Raw genomic sequence first — 15,586 nt, 5'->3', positions numbered from 1 at the left:
TTTTTATTATTTTGTTTTATATTTTTTAAAAAAACTTAAATATTATTTTAGTATTTTTTAATTAAATGGACATGTGGCAGTATATAGACCATTGGATGAAATTTAATGGCTAGAATTTTAGGCATTTTTGATGGGCAATTTCCCATATATTGCTGGGGATCCCAATCCCAATTTATATCCTTTTACTTAAAAAGAAAGGAAAAAGAAAAGTCCAATTATTAAATTGGTCATATAATGTTCTAAGTCCGATTCTTACGCATTGGGCCTAAAACGAGAGCCCCAGACCCGCCCAAATGAAGACAGGCTCCAAACAAAAAATATTTTCACTTTGTATAATTAAGAGTACGAGCCTAATCCAATCCAATATGCCAATAATTCAAGATGGTGGTGGTTCGGGTCACTTTACGCCCATCTATCAAGAGTAATGGATTATATGAATAACAAGAAATTACATGACAATACCTTGTCAGATGTCACTGCCCTGGGCAGGGGGGGTGGTGGGCATGTCGGAAAGAGACTGATAATGATCACTTCACATTGAAGTGAAGGCATTTAATTTGATTGGAAGAAATTTGTAGCATATATTGTCTATGGTTTTGGCTTATGCTTGAATGATATATAGGCACTGTTTTTTCTGTTCAAACGTACTAAGCATCCTCTCCTCTGGCTGCCTGGCCAGCTATGAGTCTATCTTTGTCTTTCCTCCTTAGATAAGCCATATTTTTCTTGGACTTTCGGTTGTGACCTATCCAACCTAGGGTTAGGTTGGCTTCCAATGATGGCAAGAAGAAGCGGGGTTAGAGTCTTTGACTTTGAGCATCTAGGGTGGCCAAACCATCCCATGCCTATTGTGGGAAGGGGGGTCGGCCACCCTTAAATGGAAAAATAAATAAATAATAAAATAAAATTGAGGGGATGGCCGAACTACCCCATGACTATTAGGGATTGTTCGGCCACCCTCAAATGGCAAAATAAATAAAATTGAGGGGGTGACCGAACCACCCCATGAATATTGAGGGTGTTTCAACCACCCCCTTTGGCTGACCTGATTCGTGCTTAATGTACCACATTAATGGATTCTGTCAATTTTTGTAACGTCATGAAATAATTTGTTCTGTTTTTACTTGCCTCGTAAAATGATTAATCACTTTTTAAAACCCAAAGAGTTATTTATTAAAACATTAAATCACAAAGATCAAAAATGCATTTATTCCGCGTTCTTTTGCTTTACCTTGTTTGTTAAGACTTCCCCAAAACAGTATAATTAAAATGATTCCTTATATGACTTGCTGTGATCTCATGATCACACTTGTGATTAATTATCATTTCCGGATTTATGTTGATGATGATGATGCTCTATGAACAAGATCTTCGGAGAAATGTTTAGAATCAAACTGCTTGAAGCCTTGAAGCATAGGTAAGATAGAAAAAGTTGAAACGAACTAATGAATAAACAGTTGAGGTAACAATGATGACAATAACACCCAACAAATAGTTGAGATTTTGAATTTTTTTGGCTACTTAAATGATTAATATTGGTTGTTTGCACGATGCCTTGAATTATTGTTTGTTTGTTGAATGGGTGAGGCATTTAGTGTAGAAATAGAAAGAGAAAACAGGAAATTAGATATTCTTAAGGTGCATTATTGAGTCACTTTTTTTAAGAAACTATTTGTCTCCACCAATTCTTATGAATTGACATTCACTGGGTTATAACAAATACTTCGTTGGAATACAATGAAGCCCGTAAATTTTCTATTGCTTGGGTGCACTTTGCACAAACTGAAACATAATCAAAACACTCTCAACTTTTCTATTCTCTTAATTGGTCTTCAGGAAGAATCTGCAGTTCCCGTTGTCTAAGCCCCCTCTGAGTAGTTCCTAGCGAGCATGTGTTCTTATAGTTACGCCCAAGTAGAGCTCCTACCCTTTTTAATTAAAACTTCATGAGATTTGAGAGTTACAGAACAATTTCTTACTTGCAGCAGGTGGGAAAGTGAAAATTTTCATATATTGGTAAGTTCCATCATCTTGATGAGTTCACCTGTTAGAAATTTTTGTGCAGTAATGGTGGTTGGTCCTTCTGTTTTCACTTTAGTAGATTAGCTTTTACAAAAGAAAGGAGGATTTGATTGTCCACAAGGAAAGCTCTCTCTCTCTCTCTCTCTCTCTCTCTCTGTGATGGGTGTGTGTGGGCATGAAACTTCGTAATAACATCTCACTTTGAATGATAGCATATTGGGCCCTCCACTTACTGGGATAGTTACATGCATGCTTGGAGGAACTTTTTTGGTGTCCCATGCGTCATTTGTACATATCATGCCTCAAGGGGCTTTTTGGTGCCCCATGCATCATTGTTGTGTGTCATTCTTTCTAAAGCCTATCCATAGGATGCATGATTGATATCTAGCACACCAGCTTTGAGCTTTTAAACGTATGCCTACATATGCACCCACATATATACATACATGCATGCAGCCTTGCAGCCTCTGAAAATTGCCAATTCTTCCCCAAATTTGTTATTTATATTATATTTATCTATAGATAGAGACCTATCCTTATTAGTTACGGACAAAATGTTCCCCAACTTGTCAATCCAACAACTCTTGGTTTAACCTCATGTGGATTTCATCATTGGAAGAACATGAAAGAAAAAAGATAGCTAAATTGCACTCTGTACCTCTAAACTACCACCTCATTTGTATTTACACATTTCTAATAGTAAAAGTTGGGATGACACACAAAATGGGGGAAAATTAGTCACACAAAAATGCTCGAGTACACGCGTGATGTTTTCCATCCAGATCTAACATATGAGTAGCTTGAAAGAAATTAGTAGTTTATAGGCCCAAGTTACATTAATTTGGAGAGTAGAGTGCACTTTATCAAAAAAGAAAAAAGAGAGAGAGAGAGAGAGAGAGTTTTTGGTCTCATCATTAGTCTTGCATCATGGTTAAGATGGTGGAAGTTAATTAAGAGGTGGTATTTGTCGAAGAATCAGGGTAGTGAGAATTTTGAAACAGCTAAGACAAACTCTTTGCTAGCCTTTATTTGATAACATGCATAATACTACATCCATGGCAATGTGATCATTTGCTTAAGAAAATATCTTTAACTTTAAAAGTTGTGCCTTAGTTGATCCCAAATCGATCTTAAATGGACCTAGTTGTTGCTTTGTCTAGATTCTGTCCCTAATATTGAGAAAATAGAATAAGCTAATTAGTTGCCTTTCTATGTTGATCTTCTGATTAGACATCAAATGTGTTTCATTATCTCAACCTCCTAATTATTTGAGCTAAGCTAAAAAGAAGTGCAGCAGAGAGGAAATTTATATATTTTGCACGTACGGAACTTGCACTTTCTATGCTTTTCCTTCCAAGTTCTGAAACCATTTTTATATGTTGCTGGATGTATATATAAATATATATGCGCCATGCAAGACTTATATGCACATAAGATGTGTAATTCCTCATACATATTCGTGCAATCCCCCTCGTAGGGCAACAGAAAAAAAAACATCATGCTTGCAGGAAAAAAAACTAATAATTATAAGTATGTTTAATGTGCTGTTGCTGCTCCAAACACAATCTAATAGGATGCTGATGTGTCTGTATTTGATTTCTCCATTACTTGAGTGGAAATCTCTAGTACTCACCGCACAATCTAATCAAGTCACTCCAGTGGTGGACTTTTGATGTTCTTGCACTCCCAACAAAGCCAGAAAAGTAAGAAAAAAACAGAGAAAGGAAAGACAAACAAACATTTGGAACTGTACATACAGAGAAAAGATGTGGAAGAAGTTTGAAAGAGGACAAGAGAAGAAGAAAAGTAAAATCATGGAGATTTTTCTTTCTCACAGCTTCTAACATCGATCAACAAGAAGTAAGAATAAATCCAACACAGGGAAAAATATACAGTATCATAGAGCGCCATTGGAAATTGGTGCCCCTCTCTTGATGGTATCCATGTCAGTAGTTTCATAGACAGGAAGACCGCTTGAGCAGTAACCCAAGTCATAGTTCTGCAACTCAAAGAGATCAGAGCTTGAATCACTCTCTGCACCATCATCCACCTCACTGAACTTCACGAATTGCTTCTCCTCCGATGGATATCTCTCAACCCAAATCCTATCTTTCTCCAAAAACACGTTGCCGCAGGAATTCTTCTTGCATTTCTCTGAAAACCCTTTGCTGAATTCGAATTTGTCATCCAACCAATGCAAGTCTTTGTTCTTTCTGTCGACATCCAAGGCCTCATTGTGTGAAACTTTGTGCTTTGACAAATTGGACACCACCTGTTTGTGATCTGAATAGCTTCTAAAATCCTTATAGCTCTTTGTAGGAGTTTGTGCATTATAAGGAGGAGGTGTTCTAAAACCAGAACTTGAAGAAGAATATATAGACTTGGAATCGGCGGTGCTTGAGCTTCGAAAATGACTAATGCTGATCCTCCTCTTCCTCCTCCCACCAGGGCTCTCCTCTTCATCTTTCATAGACTGTGAGCTTGATTTCGATTTCTTCTTCTTAGAAGCCGATTGACTGAAAAGAGAATTCAAGAAACTCGCCAGTCTCCCACCTGGGGAGCTTGGTTGCTTGTACTTCTTTTCTTTCATTTGCTTCTCCAGCACTCCATGAGATTGTTGAGGAAAAGAGTTTCTCATTGGCACGTCTAAGCTCATTCTGCCTACTCTACAACCCTGTTTCTCATCTCTCAAGTTCTTCTGAGTAAAACCTGTACCATTATACCCTGCAGCTTCATTGTATCCGGAGAAGTACCTGGCAGCCTCAAAAACGTCAAGCTCACCAGAATCATTCCTTCTGTGGAATGATTTCTTGTACAACTTATCTGGGTCTGAAAGTGCTGTGATGGACATGGCTGAAAAACTTCAAAACTTGAAACTTTCTGTGATTTGGGAGTTTCAAAGGTTGGGCGGGGGAAGTATTATATGGAGAGGGAGGTGGGGGAGCGTAGAAGGAGGAGGAGATTAATGGGGGTTTGAAATGATTGAGAGTAGTGGTGGCTTTATAATAATGATCAATTGTGGTGTCTATAATATTATATGATGGAGGTGTTTTTGGAGGTTTTTGAGAGGGACCCAGATAATGTGAATTTGTGCTTTAGTTACAGCGGAGAGTGGGGAACAAGGGAAACAGCTTTTTATCCTTCTGATGCCATGAAAAACCAGAGGTTCCTGTTGGGGATGGTGGGGGGCAAAGAGCTGGTTACAGTGTTTCCTTGGATTCTAGGCTTTCTAGTCTGTTTTAGTGGGGGATTGGCTTTCAAGTGCCTGTTGGCTATGGCTATATGGGCATTGGGCACTAGTAGTTGACCTTTTCTGTGTATCTCATAATAGAGATTGAGAATTTTATGATACATCCCACTCCCCTTTCCACACCTTGGAAGCCACTCTTTAATTCATTGGTTTCTTTAACCTTATTTATTTAAATTATACTACCACATCTTTTGACTGCCATAAAATACCCTATGGCCCACTAATATCTCCTTGCCTCCTCCTTTAAGGGAGAGCATTTTCGTTGAATAATTAGCTAAAGTAATTCTTTTGCCTAATTTAATTAGTTGGGATTTTTAAATTACTCCTCCATTTAACTTAATCATTTTTTTTGGGGTTTGCTACTTGCTCTCCAAATCTATCTAGGAGGATATTAACAATATTTTAGTAGTTTGATGAGACATTAATTGTCACATTTGAAAGTTTGGGATGACATTATCAATTATGTGGTAATTTGAATGGGGTATATGGACTTTTCTAAAAAAACTATTATTAAAATTATTTTAATAAAGTAAATAAAGCTTTGGTTGCTTAAAAAAAGTAGATAGATAAAATAGAAAAAAAATAAAAATAAAAATAACTGAAGAATAATTAGTTCAATGAAAATGCTCATAAAGAGTGGGTTTCCAACCTATGGGTTAACTTTAAGAAATTCAGTGGGTAACACTAAAGTAAAGAAGACAATATAAATAAGTGTACAAAGTGCATGATTATCATGGATGATGATAGAAGACTTGGATTATATATGTTATTTGTTGGACTAATGATGTGACAGTAAAAATTAGTTGTTAAGATTTTATTTTATTTTATTTTTGTTGAGGTTCAACAATGTTACTCTGCTTATTTGAACGGCTCTTAGAATATGTCTTGCGAGGTGCGATTTCAAATGCCATTAAAAGATTTGGCTTCCCTCACTAGACACCAATTAGTTTTTAGATGAAATGGTCAAATGCCCGATCCAACAAATAGTACCAAAGCTAGGGTTATGGATTCAAGTCGCGGGAGTGTCATGTTGAGGTTCAACAATGCCACTCTACTCACTTGAACGGTTTTTAGAATATGCCTTATAGGGTGCAATTTCGAATGCCATAAAAGGATTTGGCTTCCCTTACTAGACACCAATTGATTTTTAGATGAGATGGTCATAGGCCCGATCCAACAATTTTATTTTACAAATACCTTCAACAATGCTTTCAAAATAGAAATATAGTTAAATTTAGCTATTTTGAGCATTTTTACTTCTCCAGCAAAGCTTTCAAAATGAAATTTTTAAAAATTTTTGCTACAATAAACTTTCATATTTGAAAGTTACTGTAGCACATTATTGTATTTTTTTATTCTTTTTTTTTCCTTCTCTCTTCCTCTCTCTCCCTCAACTCTTGTTTGTTCTTTTTCCTTCCTATCCACCCCTCTCTCTCTCTCTCTCTCTCTCTCTCTTCCCCTTTTCATATAATACTGAGAAATAATATTTAATTAAAGTAAATAGTTAAAATAGATGTTAGAGTATGTAGTGAAAAACTAGGATTCGGATCTCCTGAAATTCTCAGGAGAATTCTAGTTTATGAAATTTCATATCCAAGCCATTTATTTTCATCCAAGAGCTATTATCCTACCACGTATCCTACTACTAATAAAATAGTGAGGATTAGAATTTTACTATGAATTTTAGGGGATTCAGGTCCGAAAAACTAATAGTTAAAATGAAAAAAGTTGTATTTTAAATAGTTAAAACCCTTACTCTAATTTTCAGCATCATTTTATTAAGTTATATGACAATTGTATAATTGTCTAATATATATATATGCAGACAGAAGAGAAAAACATGAAAGTGTCATGTAACTGGAAAGAGACAGTTTACTAAACTGAACAGATATATGTGGTTGCCATTGAAGTTACAATGACTGCACGAAGTTGTGTCTCTGAGCCATCAACGCCAGTCTTTTTCATGCCCTCTAATTAAGAGTATCCAAAAAAAAAAAAAAATCAATTTGGTAACATAATCTTGTGTGAAGCCCCCACCAAAGGGAAAAAAGAATTATTATGGACCGACCTTTTTTAATGTAAAGAAGAGAAAACATGTACAACTTTCTTTTTCTTTCAAGATGTTGGGTTAGTCAAGAGACTCGAGACATTTTTGGTTTGGCCCATTAAACACAAACCCCATTCCCCGGTGTCGGAGCTGGTGCGCGTGCGTACCCACACGTGTGCATCAACTCCTCCATCGTATCTAAGAACTCCACATCGACGTGGATATGTGATCATCTTCGATCATGACAGTTCCATTAAGATATATGATGATACATATATTTCATCATAATGTTCAAAACTCGATGGTCCCCTTTGGCTTGTGAGATTTCTGTTTGAAATTCTCTGTAAATGCATGGGCCTACATAGATGATATAATTATATATGCAATATTGTATATATATTGCCAATAACCGGGGTATGGCCCATTAAGTTTCATCGATGCATTAATATGACTGGGCTATCGACGCCTCTCCGGAAGCAAGTTTTTGCTATATCGCATGCATGAGTTAAAGTGGTGCGAGCTAAATCTTATACATAAAGACCAATTTATAAGTATGTGGTTTGAGGTCTCCGCTTCAAACTCACTCGTACACATTCCTACATTGTGTGAGAAACGTACGACAAAGTTTAGGACGTGGAAGACGAACAACCGCTAAATAATGCATGTGCTTTTTGTCTTGAATGGTTTGGCATGAGATCTTGGTTAAGATATTTCTTTGAAATCCAAAAAATCCAACTCGTAGTGTCACTATCTAAAACTACACTCTGAATTCCCATGTGGGAATTCACATTCTCATCAAAGGACACTTGAGAATGTGGATTACCCCTGGCTTATACCTACATCCAAACACACTCCCATACCATATAAGTAAAAATCTATCTGGAAAAGACTAGACCAAAAAGTGTGCCTTGGATGCCTTAAACATGGGCCAAACTTACCCAGAAACCACAAATTAATAGGTTGATATTACGAAGAAGCAGCAGGTTCATTTAACCAGGTGGATCGTGCTGCCCCGTATCTAAGGCCAATGGGGGGCCTCTCCCTCAATCCAAAGAAAAAAACGAAAAAGGATTTGATTAATTAATTGGAGGCCTTCTCTATGAACATGTTTGTATATATTCGAGATGTTTTGTTGCTTTCTTTTATTGTCCACCATGCATTCTAAAAGTTACCTTCCGTGGCCATGGTTTTCCCATCAGTCCCATCTGTAGCCCTAGCTATGTTTTCAGCATGCATGGCATACTGATATTGGCATTCAATCAAAAATAAAAACAAATTTTGGCTTGGTTCGGATCGTTTCATATTATAGGCTAGATTGAACTTATCGCAACTCAAAGAAGAAAGCCCCGAGATTGATCCTATCAAGCCTTTTTGTTAAGACACTGACCCAACAACCCATGATCTATTGATCTCGGCTATAGATTTACCCTATCAAAAGTATTCATTATCTGGACCCTACCCTTGACCCCTGTGCCCCCCTACCCCAGACAACATGGGACCATCACCCTAAGTTGTCCACCAATCGGCTGCATTTAGCTTAACTTTAGCCCTTGTGCAAGTCTTTTTAGGGAAGAAAAAGATAAGAAGATAATTTGGATATGGTTATGGCTATGCCTATGGCTATGGAGATGATCATATGCATTGAACAAAACACTACTTGTGAGATAGATTTATAAAGAAGAAGATAATTGTAAAAGCTCTGTCTCGCCCATCTAAACCACACGATCCAAGCTCTCCAACTTTCTTGTTGTCAACATAAACGTGGCCAATCTAGGATCACCAAAGCTCTCTTGGAAAGGGAAATATGTCTTTGCAAAAATATATTTCCAGTCGTCGATCTCCGTGATTACATCCATTGAAAAAAAATAAAAATAAAGTTGCTCGATCATAAGATAAGCAATGATCATTTAATTTGGAATACTGTGGTCTGCTTCGTTAACGTTTGAATTTATCTTTTTTAAAAACCAATTTTATCTTATTCTCGTAAGGACATGGTATTCACCGACTTAGATGTTCTGAGTTTAAACCTTGATTCTGTCAATTTACTTTTTATTTAAATTAAATATTTTATGTGTTAAGCATTGTTTGTTAAAAGAGAGTTTGAGTCCACACGTGTGAGGTATTAAAGTATTGATTAAATTATTAAATTTAATATTTCTATTAGTTTAAACTTTTGAGATAAGTGGTAAGTTAACATTTTATTTGTCAAAGTTTTTTGTCATGATCTAGATCAGAAGCACAAGTGCTTTCCCACCGCGTTGTTGTGTTTTCTTTTATCTTATAGAAAATCTCTAGAGGGAATTTTAGGAATGTAAATCTGTAATTTATTTAAGTGTAAGTTAGACACTGCAATAGATTCGTTTAGATAAGCACAAGTGCTTTCTCACAGCTTTCTTTACGGCATAAAGAGTAAGAACTTGATGAAAATATATTTAATTCTCAATTGTAACATGTTACATTTATAACATGTTACATTTTCAAGTATTTTAATGCCTAAATTATCTAATTCTCTAATTTACAATTTCTTTAAAATTGTAACCCTAATCCTTATAAATTCACCACGCATGGATAGTATTGAGGACCAGTTAAGAGGGCCCAAACAAATCCACAGAAACTCTGGAGGGCCGACCCATTCCATGTTCTCTTCACAACATCTAACTTGAAGAAAATAAAATAATAATAAAAAAAATCTTTTTTTAGCTCCCCCATTGGGCCTTACGTTTTTTAGGTAACTAATTCGGGTGAAATAGGTAAATGCATGTTATTTGCCAGCCTCGATCGCTCGGCCCAGCTATGTTGTGGCCCATGCAGATTTCAAACCTGCCACCTTCGCGTTAGCAGGACGCTCTAAACAACAAAGCTAATCGGCTATGGTTTAACGAATATTCTATCATATTTAGTAGATCAACAAGATTATATAAAGATTAATTTTAATTAAAAAAAAGAAAAGAAAAAAGAAAAAGAATTAAGTATGCTGAAAAAATGCAAAATAACACCTTTTTTTTTGGTGCCAACATGTCAGTTTTTAAATTGGGTTAATGACCTTTTTAATAAGACATAAATTTTTAAAAAATTGTTTTCTAAAAAACTCTTTTAAATCAACCTCTAAAAGTGATATGTGTTCTATTTTTTTTTTTTTTTTTTTAACAAACGAATTATCTTCATTAATATAAAATCAATTTGGAGCAAAATGCTCTATCATATAATGCCAAAAATACAATTGAGAACTCTACAGCCCTAATACTATCAATGACATACCCAATAGCCTCTGGTGCTATTACAAAACAATATTTTAGAAATGTCATAATCACAATCAATATATAAATCTGCAACATAAACCGACGAATCACGTCTCTTGTCATTGTCTCCTTCATTAATAACAATTTTTCTATATACTTGATAACTCATCCGTCATCAGTCAAAAGTTTGCTCCATAAAATGAACTAGAAAGAAAACAATAGACTTACCGAAAACTATTCCATTATTCTTAAGCAAAACCTAAGAAAATAATAAATGCAAGACCTGTTGCAACCAAAGCAACAACAAATTTGTCTTATTCAAAAGCAAAAACAAAAATACAAAAAAAAAAAAGAAAAAAAGAAAAGAAAACAATAAAAAAAAAAACCCTACTCCCAGTGATGATGTCGCTGACACGTCGACTTGTGGTCGGTAGAATGATGCATGAAGGTTGGCGACTGGAAGAAGGAGTGGCTGGTGAGCACGGTAAGCGGTAATGTGGATGGACATAACTGATGAAAAAAGCCGGATCTTATTCTTAAAAAAATAGATCTAAAAACCTCATAAGATTGGATGGGATAGCGATGTGCATAAAGTAACAGGCAGATATAAGCAAAACAGGAAAGAAAAGAAAGGAAGAGAAAGAGACAAGGGGGGAGGATTTTGAGAAGCTTATACTTTTTTTATTAATACTATTTAATATCAATTTGAATTGTGATCAAATTTAACTCGCAAGTAACCTAATCGTGTTAAAACATATTAATTGCAACCAAAATTTTCTCCTGGCACAAATTAATTTCATACACTCTCCAACTGATACGCAATTTTCTTTCTTCACAATATGTAAAAAGAAATGCAAATGATTAATTAAGAAAAATAAAATTCAAAGCAAAAGGAGAAAGAGGAAAAAGATAAAGAAAGAAAGGAAGGAGTACTACAATTTGCGGCCCGACCAAGAAATACTGCAATGACTCATTTCCAGCAAAACTTCTATATTTTGTAAACTTCCAGCTTTTTTTTTTTCTTCGAGTTTACGAACTTTTCAAAGTAAAATTACTTCGGGGCAACGAAACTTATAAAAAGCGCATCCACTATAAAAGAATCAAATAACACATTAATTATTCTTATAAAACTTTTGTAAATAAGCCTAATATGTACCTCAACAAACAGCACGCCTATCTCTACCGCAATAGCTTCAGAACTCTGGTCAATTCTTCAGACAAAACTTAGACTTCCACCAATTTGTGAACACAAAAGATAACAAAGTGATATCTTATTAACATGCTATACTATGGATTCTCATAGGGTTCTCGGCTGGAATACAATCAAGTGGCCTAAAATCTACATAATAGCAATTTTCCAAACTAAATAATGCATTTTTTTGTTCACTATTTAAAACTTGTTTAACATTTAATTAATTACTATATATCTATGTAACAGATGTGTTAGCATGCATGCTATATTATGATCTACAATTCTTCGAGTATAAATAAAGCTTAAAATATTATGGCTTAATTGAATTCTCAATTATTGTAACGTACTCATTATTTTCAGTAAAGTCCACTTAACTTCTTCAAACTATCACCTTAATGACAATCTACCTCCAAATTATCAATTGCAACAAATTACCCCCTCAAACTACCAAAACAATGACAATTTACCCCAACTTTTAACAAAATGACAAAATTACCCTTACTAAAATAAAAACAAAAATACTAAAATTTATTATTTTTTAAAAATTTTAAGGTTTTTTTTTTTTTTTTTTTTTTGTCTTATTGAAAATTATATAGGGTAATTTTGTCACTTTGCTAGTATTGGGGGTTACATTGTCATTAATTTGGTAGTTTTAGAAGTAAATTGTCGCAATTAATAGTTTGGAAGGTAGATTGTCATTGAAGTGATAGTTTGAGGAGAATAAGTGAACTTTACCCCATTTTTTTTATGTTATTATTTGCGATAAGTATGAGAAATTAGTGATAAAATAATGATATATTCTAAAACTTTTATTTATAGGCGTTTGTTTATAGGGCCCAAAACAGCGGATCTGGTTCTTGGTGGAGTTGACATAAAGGATAACGCGCGTGCATGATGGTAAAAACATTATTGGACTATGTCTACTGTTTGCCCACGCGCATAGATTCTATCGGTTTCGATCCATTTGTTTTGCTGTCAATAGCAAGGAGAGTATGTTTAGCTCTTTATAGCAAACTCACGTGGCAGTGTATTATTGTCCACCGGATTAGATATTTACAGATCTACCCACTGTACTTGGTCCGAGTACATTTTGCATTGTTTGGGAAATGAACATATAGTTAGAAGATTTCCAAAAAGTTTAATCGGAGGGGGAAGATCATGTCTTATGAAATGAAAATTATTAACTTGTAAAAAAAAAAATGCTTTACATTGGGCTCAATGAAATGGTTAAAGATTTACTTGCTACAAGGAACTCAATACGATTCTTGAAACTCTTTGGGCATTGGAAAAATAGATAAAAAAAATAAAATTTTAAATGAATTAGTGAGATGAAATAGTTAAAATACAAAGCCGAATGTAAGTATTTTGAAAAGATAAATAACTAAAATAGAAATATATTCTTTAACTAAATTTTAGTTAAATATTTGTTAAGCCGGATGTGAATACTCTAACAATGAAATCCTTCTAAAGAGAGCTAACAGCTCTGTTTGTTTAAGAAGGTGCGTGGATTAAATAAAAAAGAAAGAAAAAAAAAGGTAAAACATTAGCAAACAATTTTCAACCAAAATATATATATATATACTTAAAAAAAAATAAAACTTATTTTATTTGATTTTTTTAACAAATCAACATTCATAAAATATAAAAGTGGTTACAGGACAAATCACACAAAGCTAAAATTATAAGCATAGACATTAAGCTAAAAACAAGCTTAGAAAGAATAACCCAATCCAGACAGACCACTAACACCTCGAAGAAGGTGAAAATGGAGGTAACCTGCGGATGCAACCGATGAAAGTAGCGGCGCAATATGATAGGTATTTTCGTCGGGAGTACGAATACTTTTATCAAATACTTAAACAGGTGGAGATTTAGATGAAAATGAACAATGTAAAAAAGGTTTCCTTCAAAGGTAGTATGTCTGAAGCCCAACTAATTAGGGATAACAAAAACCCCATCCAGACAGACCACTAGCACCTCAAAGATCTGGCGAGAGACCAAAAAGAAAAAAAGATCCACTTTCACAAAAACCCTATCAAAACTTGTGTTAACCAAAACACCAAAAAAAACACCCCCCATGTGTGTAAGTAGCTGCCATCAGTCAACGTCCAAAGTGCCAAACTACCAGCAGCACTACATTTCTGACCTTTCTATATTTTTCGGCCTTTCTCTTTCGTTTTGAAAAAAAAAAAAAAAAAAAACGTAGCAAAAGAAAGGAAGGAAAAATGTTTAAATTTCTCGAAGTAGTTAAGAAAAATTATTAACCCTTTTGTTTCACCCGCCAAATTCTATCACCATTTACTAGTACTATATATATTGTGGGATATAATTTTGATATGGTAATTGATTTTAATAAAATCAAATCATAGAGTATTTTGCTTTCCTTTCATTTATTTTATAGAGATCCAAGAAGTTTTCAAATAGAATTTTACTAAGAAAAATTTAGAGAGAGATGAAATTATATATTAATCCGAAAACTAATTTTATAATTTTATTAAATTATTAAATTCACACTTCCTAATCACTTATCAGGTTAAATTGTTTGGGATAAATAGTGATTTAACTAGTTTTATCATAGTTTAGCTAAATATTCTACATTAAAAGAGACTTTAAACCCACATATATGTGTGGTAAAATATAAAATTAAATGTTTTCTATTTATAAACTTTTAAAACAAGTAATGATTTAAGATCTCGTTTTCTAGCAATAATGTGTTAAAAAAAAAGAAAAAAGTTTATAGCACGCGGGTTTTTAGATCGGTTATAGATATTTGATCCCGTCGTTTCGCTTCCCCCTTCGGATTGGGATCCCAGCAATAGCTAGGGAATTTTCCATCAGTGTTTTCTTTTTTAAAAAAAAAAAAAAATCTTGATGCTTGAATTTCATTCAAGGGTCTACCAACTGCAACGTGTCTCATTAATTAAAAAAATAATATTTTATTATTTTGTTTTATATTTGTTTAATGCTAGAATCTAATAAAAATTTCATATTTTGCCTATAAAAGTTCACATAGTAAGATGCCACATCATTTTTTTTTTTAGAGAAAAATACAAAACAAAAAGAAAATGATGTGGCATCTTGCCATATAGACTTTTATGGGCAAAATATGAAATTTTTATTAGATTATAGTATATCTCTTGTTTTTAAAATTTAAATAATAAAATATTATTTTTTAATTAAGAGGACACGTGGCAACTTGTAAACCATTGGATGAACTTCAAGGGTCAAGATTTCAACTTGTAATCCTTCCCCTCCAGGGTGGAGGATTTTCTAGTGAGTTGAAAAGCATTTCTCACCAAAATTGGATAATGGGGATGAAAAAAAAGAAAGAAGGGAAATAAACTGGTTGATTATCAAAAATTTATCTAACGTCACTATGTACAAGTGGCTGCTGGATGATGTGACTATATATGATAGCTTTGCCTATGTACCTTGTATACAAAAAAACATGAGCAAACAAAAGGATAATACCCAGATGGAAGTTGGCCCCATATCACATGAGAGTCATTTCAGACTTTTTTGGCTTGGACCGTCGGAACATAACTAATAATAAGACAGATCTATTACACGAGATCATCGTGTCTGTTTTGCACAATGCAATTAAGGGGGTTGCAGGTGGCATGCAATGAGAAATATATGACCTAATTATTCTCATGATTCTATTGTTTTAGATTAATCCTTAGGAAATCCAACAAACTGTAACAAAAATATACATGAGATTTTATATAAGAAAAGGAATGAAAATATATATGACAAACACTAGGTGTTAACTGTTGGGAGGAGATGGTGGTGAACGTACGAAAAGCCCAAAAGTTAAACGTTGGTTGTAAATGATA

General features: G+C 34.2%; 1 protein-coding gene across 1 annotated transcript; it reads right to left on the bottom strand.

Annotated features, from left to right (window-relative positions):
• Positions 1–3,589: 3,589 nt before the first annotated feature.
• Positions 3,590–5,353, bottom strand: LOC132177849 (protein BIG GRAIN 1-like E). Its single transcript, XM_059590322.1, has one exon. The coding sequence runs from the start codon at positions 4,871–4,873 to the stop codon at positions 3,920–3,922; it is 954 nt and encodes a 317-aa protein (XP_059446305.1). The 5' UTR covers positions 4,874–5,353; the 3' UTR covers positions 3,590–3,919.
• Between the last annotated feature and the right edge of the window lie 10,233 nt (positions 5,354–15,586).

This window comes from Corylus avellana, chromosome ca4, assembly GCF_901000735.1.
Source record: "Corylus avellana chromosome ca4, CavTom2PMs-1.0".
NCBI lineage: Eukaryota > Viridiplantae > Streptophyta > Magnoliopsida > Fagales > Betulaceae > Corylus > Corylus avellana.
Note: the sequence above shows the minus strand (reverse complement) of the source record. Positions and strands in the feature narration are given on the sequence as shown.

Excerpts from the sequence above, each read along its gene's own strand:
- LOC132177849 (XM_059590322.1), bottom strand. The coding sequence starts at position 4,873 with ATGTCCATCACAGCACTTTCAGACCCAGATAAGTTGTACAAGAAATCA.